Below are 7,881 nucleotides of genomic sequence, written 5' to 3' on the forward strand. Positions count from 1 at the left end.
AACAAAGTGCAGGTGTACATGATCAAGCTTCTGTTGGTATGATCGAAAGTGAGGGAGAAGACAAAAGTCCAAAACATCTCCAAGAAAAAGTTTCAAGCATAGCCTCTCGGGTGGAACCAAATTATGTAGCTATAAAAAATCCTAAGAAGGCTAAGGAAGTCAAGAAGAAGGTGGAAAAGAAAGAGCAAGGTAAGAAGAAGAATGTGGGAAGTGAGTTGAAGATAAAAGTTGTCCATGCTTTTCATCTTCATGAGTACGTGGTTGCGGACGTGACAAGCAATAAGGTGTGGAAAAGGAAATACCCTCCATAATAAAGGGTAATGGACCGTCGATCCATGCGACGTTAAACGAAGCGCTTTGTGGGAGGCAACCCACGATTTTAATAATTATTTTCTCTGTTTGTTTATTTTATTTTCAGGAGATAAAAGAGGACGTCTCTGGTGAAAGCTTGGAAGTGATCATTAGAGTGCATTACCCTCTGTGAGTCACCTCTCTCAGGCTCGTTCTGAAACATTGAGGCCAATGTTTAGTTCAAGTTTGGGGGAGGCTCTTCTCTTTGCATTTTATTTTTATGTTATTGGTATGATGTGAAACCATAAAGTGAATTCTGCCCAAATTTTGACCGAAATTTTAATTTTTGTTGAAGAAGTTTTTGATCCTAAAGAGCGATCGGGAATAGTATATAGAGATGAAGCGAGGATTGTTTGAGGACAGGAAGTGCGGAATAATGTGACAAGAAGAGGTTTGTTTAAGCGCCCTTGGTTCCCTGAAAGAGATACGAGTCTAACGTGTAGATTTGCACCATAGTACTTGTCTCCTGAGAAGTACTTATCGAGTAGTTTATTGATACAGTCTGGCATAATTCAGATTCACTTGCATGATGACTGGTTAAGAAAAAAAAAGGAGATATAAAGTTGGCACCAAATGATGAAAAGGCGGTAAAAGGCAATCGGCTCGCTAAGTTGGGTAACCCTCACCCGGTTATTCAGCCCAAAGGAGATTGAACCCCAAACGTCGTCCAAAAGGACAATATATAACTGCAAAGTTTGAAAATTTCATCGGTAATAAAAAGTAGCCAATGCTGCTAGTTTGGTGCCAGGAAAAGAAAATAAGAAGCCTTGATTCGTCTCATGCAGGTGATGATTGTTATAAGAGATGCAGTGCCTTAATATGATTGTTCGAATGAAAGAGGAGGAAAATCGGAAAGAGACTTAAGTGCAAAGCATAGTTGGAGAGGTATCCGAAATGGGAGCTTGAGGTTTAATGTGGTAACAAAACTCGTCGCGTCATGTGAATGCCGAACCAACTGTTTCTTGATCAATACAGACGGATATATCACGTATGAACACCGTGTGCTTTGAGGGTCATTAACTTTTGTAGTTGTCGCTTGAGGTCAAGCAACTGTTTAAGTTTGGGGGAGTTTGATCAGTGGTTTTCACACATATATTTACCGTGGTTTTTAAGTATGTTTAAGTTATTTTATTGAGTGTTTTATTTCTTTATTCGTCATTTTATGCTTTGGTTGTATGTTTTAATGTTTTCAGACTGATATGGAGAAATCGGAGTAAATCAGTGCGAAACTCGGAGTTTTGAGGAAGTTCAGAAAACAACTTTCAGCAGGCCTGACACGGGTGGCCGTGTTGCTCAACACGGGCCGTGTCAGGAAGAGAGCTGGGAGCAAAGTTTGAGAGAAAGGAAAAACATTGAAGCAACACGGGTGCCCATGTTGCACATCCTGGGACTCAACAATAAAAATTAATAGGAAAGGGGACCAACACGGGTGCCCGTGTTGCACAACACGGCCCGTGTTGGGTTTGACGCTGATTTCAGTGATTTTTGTGATTTTGTTCAGTGGTTTGCCTGCAAGGGTGTTTTTGGGATTTCCAACCAACTTAAGTGAGTCTGCGCTATTTAGGAGGGTTTTCAAGATGAATTAGGGATCTTTTTGCCACACGAAGAATTGGAGGATAGGGAAAGGAAGCCTATGCAATTGGAGAAGAACAGAGAACTCTCATGAGCGGAAGCCATTGAAGATCAAAGTTCATCATCTCTATTGTAATGTCTTTATTTGATATCTTTGTAATTTCTTTGGATGATATGAGTAGCTAAACCCCCCAATGCTAGGGGGGTGTCCCTGATTAACATTTGTGATGATTTTGAATTCCGAATTTCAATAACATATTTCTCTTTCATGTTCAATTTAATGGTATAATATTTTTAATGCTTTCCTCGTCGGACCAACTGGATTGAGTTATGACTGACAATTAGGATTGACCTCCATTGTTAGGGTTTTTATACCATTATACTATAGTAGATATCACCTAGGACTAGGGATACCCTATAGTAACCGGATTGTTCTTGATTATAATAATACTTGATTTGATCACTAATTTCGAAGGACTTTGGGATTAGGATTTCAATGTTCAAAGGTTTGCTCACTAAGGACTTAGGAGCAAATACCCTTAAGAACCGGTAATTGATAAGTTGAATTTTGTTAATGAAACAAGGGTTCAGAATTGTTACATGTTAATGCACACACCTACCCTGGCATGTTACTCATATTTGGCTAAATTAACCTTTTTAAGTTTATTTGCAATTTAATTCGTACTCATAAAAACCAAAACCCCAAGGCTTTTTGTTTAATTGAATTCCTACTAACTCTATAATATCACGTAGTCCTTGAGATCGATATTCGGGGAGTTTTCCCTTTATTACTACAGAGGAAAAATAGTACACTTGCTATTTTACCGATCAATCATTCTTGAATTTGTCACTTTGGGAACGATTACCGACACTAATTTAGAGCATCTCCAATGGTGCTATCCATCTTTGGGTTTTTTATGGAACCCATTAATCCACATCATCTTGAAGCAACTCATTCAATTTTCTTTCCACTAGTCAACTCTAAAGAACTCATATTAGGTCCCACAACTTTACTTTATATATTAATATTTTATTCATATTAAATACGATAAAATTTAAAACAATAATTTAAATTATATAAACTAAATTAATATAAAATAAATAAAATTCAAATTAAACTTAAAATTTACAATAATAATTAAAATTAATCTCAAATACATCACATGTAATTAAAAATAGTAAAAATAAATAAGATCACATAATTAGTCAAATTTAAATTTCTTCATCCTCGTGTCCAAAAAGTTCTCAAATATGCTGGACTAGATCTCCTTAAAGTTGGCGATGAACTTGTTTTTCATGAAGACTTGCTCTTCTTTGTAGTCTTGTTTCAATATTCAGATGAGGATCGTTAAATGTTTCAGTTGTTGAGTTGTTCGTATCTACATTATCATAAGAGTAACCAAAATCACCTCCATATGTGTGTCGCTCGTCTTCAATAATCATGTTGTGCAGTATGGTGCAAGCATATATGACATGCTTGAGAGTTTCCATTTGTCATGTATCCATCGGACCATGTATAATTGTAAATCGAGATTGAAGCACTCCAAATTCTTGATCCACATCCTTTCTAGCCGATTCTTAATGTTGGGCAAATAGTTTTCTCTTTTCTCCCTACGGCATTAAAATGGCCTTGATAAAAGTAGCTCACTCATGATATATACCATCTTCTAAATAATACCCCATATTATACGGTGTCCTTTTAATTGTATATTGTATAGCAAGAGCATGCCCTTCCAAAACTTCGTTAAACACGTTGGATTGGTTTATCATTAATGTCATTGTTTGAATCTACAATACCAAAAAATGCATGCCAAATCCATATATCTTGTGATGCCACTACTTCAAGCATGATTGTGGGCTCTCCATGATCACCTCGACAAAATAGTCATTTCCATTCAACATGACAATATTTCCATTCCCATTGCATACAATCAATGGAACCCAACATACCTGGAAAGCCACGTGAATCACCCATTTGTAAAAGATGTTCAACATCAGTGTTGTTAGACTTTCTCAGATATTCTGCCCTAAATACAGCATTCACACCCCTAACAAATCTTTCTAAGCACTAAACTAAAGTGATTTCATCGATTCGAACATATTCGTCTACAATGTCAGTGGGAGACCCATATGCCAACATACGAATATAAGATTTACATTTTGTAATGGTGAAAGACCCATTTTACTAGTTACATCGGCCCTCATTTAGAAATATGCATTGTGATTTCCAAGGGCATCTAAAATTCAAAGAAAGACATGTCTATGCATTATGAACCTTCTTCGGAATTGAACATTTGTATATACTGGATTTTCTGAAAAAGTAGTCATTGAATAATGAATGAGGCCCTTCTTCACGACTTTGATCTATCATTGTTATTTTCTTTCGCCTAGAGGAACTTCCAGATTGATGTTCCTTCTCGAGCATTGACATTTGTAGTTCCTCATCTATTTTGTCCATGAAATCTTCTTCAATCAAATCCAAAAGAGATTGTCGAGATCACTTGAGTTGTCTGAATCCATTAAAGTGAAAGAAGAATGAGAGAAAAATGAGAAAGAGTTAGAGAAGAATGAGAAAGAGTGGGAGAAGAATGAGAAGAGTAAGATTATATATAATGGCTAGTTTGAATAAAGGCTAGTTTGACTAACGGCTAGTTTGAATAACAGCTAGTTTGACTAACAGAAAGTTTGACAATCGGCTAGTTTGAATAACGGATAGTTTGAATAACAGCTAGTTTGACTAATGGCTAGTTTGACTAACAGCTAGTTTGAATAACGGATAGTTTGAATAACGGATAGTTTGAATAACGACTAATTTGAATAACAGCTAATTTGAATAACAACATAATATTTATTATAAATTAAAGCGGTACTAATGACCATTTCACATAGGTGTTGATACATAACAATTAATACATAATAGTTACTTTTCTTCTTAACTAATATCCATATTTTTCTTTCAGCTTTTTACAATATTTTTCATGAATATCACGTTGACTATCATTCATCGTAGAAGTGTCTTTCATGATGAGTTTTATTGCTTTAAACTCCATCTCTTCCTCCTTACATTGAGCTAGTATTTCCATTTCTGCTACTCTTTTATTCCATGTATCTTGCACAACATTAGAAGGATATTCAGATGCATTTGCATTTTCCTTTGCCTTACACTTACTTTTTGTTGTTTTTTTCCCCATTGGACGCTCCATTGGTAATGATGAGTTATACTCATAACTTGATGAGTGTGCCTTGCTAGCATAATTCTTTATTCTTTTTAAAGAATTTTTAGTCGATGCTCCCATCCATTTAGGTTCATCTTTTAACAACCACCATGCATACTCAAGATTGAATGCTACACCTTCATCTTGAAGAAAAAAACATGTGCATTAGCCAAGATATATTTTTCTGATGTACCGGTTTTTTCCCATGAACAGTTTGTTTGTAACACCCAACAAATTTTTGAACGAGGCCGTTTATTCGATGCCATCTGCATTTTAATTGACCTTGTAGCTTTTCTCGTGATAGTCCATGATATTGGTTATAATTACCGGTGATTCTTAACCAAAAACTGTAAGCTTTTTTATCAACTCCAACAATAGAATCCTGTGAAACATTGAGCCATGATTGCATAAGATGTGTATCCTCTTCCCTTGTGAATACCACTCGGGTTTTTTTTAACGGAACGCCTTTGTTCTTTTTCACTTGTAATATTTTCAATACCAACTTAAGTTGAAAATTGTGGAAGTTGACGTTCGGACATAAACCCATTCAATGTTTTGGGTAATGTTTAGAAAAATTCATCCTATGAGTATTTATTTGAGGTCTAACGTACATATTTGGGTTGTTTGGTGACGGAAAAAATACGTTACAATTTGTTGGCAGTGAGGAAAATTGAGAATTTTGAGGAATAGGATTTTGTTAATTTTGCATGAGATAGAACATAGATTGTTGAAAATTATATTGATTTGGATCCATTTGACCTTACATTAATAATTTGAAGTAAAAAGATGAAAATTTGGATAAAATATATGATCAATTAAAGGATAATAAGATAAAATTGAGAGAGAGAGTGAGAGAGAGAGAGAGAGAGAGAGAGATAATAGCAAATTTGAATCTATAATTTTTCATTTCATTATATTTATAGGCAAATCAATTATTAAAGAAAAAATAGAGAAAGTGTCGTTGCTGAACGGCTATGTGTGTTTTTATTAATTTTTTATTCAAGAGTACCGTTACATTATATATTTGTATTGCAATGTTCAACCGTTTGGCGAACTTCAACGGTACAGTTTTTCTATGCAATTTGTTACAGCTGATAAACTGGAAAATGAACTTACCGCTAGAGGTGGTCTTAGTTAAACTCAATGTACAATTGCAGCAAACTTTAAGTGACAAAAAGTTTTTGTTTGTATTTGATGATATATCTAATGAAAACTATGTTATGTTGGTTGGAATAGTCTAAGTGATATCTTTAATGTTGGACAATAGGAAGTAAAATCATCCTCACATACCAAAGCAAAAATCTCTTGTGTCCCCCATTTAAGATCTTTGGAAATTGAGGATTCTCGGTTTTTACTAGCTAGATATGCATTTGTAGAAATAAATTACCAATAAAATCCCGAACTAGAAAAAATTGGTAGAGAAATTGCCAAAAAAATGTGGGGGCTTACCATTAGCTGCAATAGCATTATGGGGTATTCTTTATACCAAATTGTAATCAAATTATTGGATTAATGTATTAAACTGTAGTATTTATGAATTGACAAACAATAATGTGCAACTAGCTCTGCTATTGAGCTATCTTTATCTTCCCACTCCTTTAAACGTATGCTTTGCTTATTGTTCAAATTTTCCAAAGAATTCATTCTTACAAAAAAGATGGTGTGGATTGCAAAAGGCCTAATACCTCATTCAAAAAGTGAGAAAAGGTTGGGAAAAGTTAGCAGAAGAATAATTCGATGAACTAGTGTTAAGGTCTCTAATACGTTAATGGTTTCATGATACTAAGGAGAGAGGCTTTGAAATGCATGATCTCATCAATGATTTAGCTGTGACTGTTTCATTTCCATTTTGTATTAGGTTGGACAAACATAAGCTAGATAAAAGGGTGCGGTACTTGTCATACAATGGAGAAGAATATGATTCACATGATAGATTTGATAAATTGCATGGATTAAGAGGTATACGGTCCTTTCTTTCCTTGCCATTGCCATATTCATTTAAAAAAATGCCTTCTGAAACATGCAAGCTTTATAATTTGCAGATGGTTGTTGTTGTCAAATTGTATGAAACTCATTGAATTACCAAAGGACATAGGGAAATTGGTGAAACTATGCCACCTCGACATTACAAACACTCCATTGAAGAAAATGCATGTTCAACTGTCTAGACTAGAGAATTTACAAACCTTGTTGGACTTTACTGTCAGTGTTAAAGACGTTGGAATGCAGATTGGAGATCTTGGAAAATATCCCCATCTACAGAGAAATCTTTCCATCTCATAACTTCAAAATGTAACTGACTCATCCATGTTATTCAAGCAAATTTGGAGATGAAAAAAGAAATTGACAAGTTGGTTCTAAGGTGGTCTTACATTGCTCCTTCGAACTCACAAATACAAAGTATTGTATTGGAATAATTGCGCTCGTCAACATATTTGAAGGGACTGGTCATCTTCGAATATGGTGGAGACAAATTACCAAATTGATTATATGATTCTTTATATGAAAACTTGGTGGGGTTGAGCATCTCAAAGTTTAAAAGTTGTTCAGGGATGCCATCACTCGGACAACTAGGTAATTTAAAAAAAAAATCTTTATTAGTAAGACGCAATTTGTAAAGAGTGTTGGTACTGTGTTCTATGGAAGTAGTTCTCCTTCATTTCAACCATTTTCCTCTTTAGAGACTCTATGCTTAGAAAATATGCCAGATTGGGAGGGATGGAATTTGAAAATATGTTAGAGT

General features: G+C 34.9%; 1 protein-coding gene across 1 annotated transcript; it reads right to left on the reverse strand.

Annotated features, from left to right (window-relative positions):
* Positions 1–4,859: 4,859 nt before the first annotated feature.
* Positions 4,860–6,782, reverse strand: LOC131639561 (uncharacterized). Its single transcript, XM_058910048.1, has 5 exons — positions 6,686–6,782; positions 6,588–6,593; positions 6,429–6,496; positions 5,421–5,520; positions 4,860–5,281 (listed from the first exon to the last, which is right to left on the reverse strand). The coding sequence occupies exons 1-5, from the start codon at positions 6,780–6,782 to the stop codon at positions 4,860–4,862; spliced, it is 693 nt and encodes a 230-aa protein (XP_058766031.1).
* Between the last annotated feature and the right edge of the window lie 1,099 nt (positions 6,783–7,881).

This window comes from Vicia villosa, unplaced genomic scaffold (assembly GCF_029867415.1).
Source record: "Vicia villosa cultivar HV-30 ecotype Madison, WI unplaced genomic scaffold, Vvil1.0 ctg.002687F_1_1, whole genome shotgun sequence".
NCBI classification, from domain to species: Eukaryota; Viridiplantae; Streptophyta; class Magnoliopsida; order Fabales; family Fabaceae; genus Vicia; species Vicia villosa.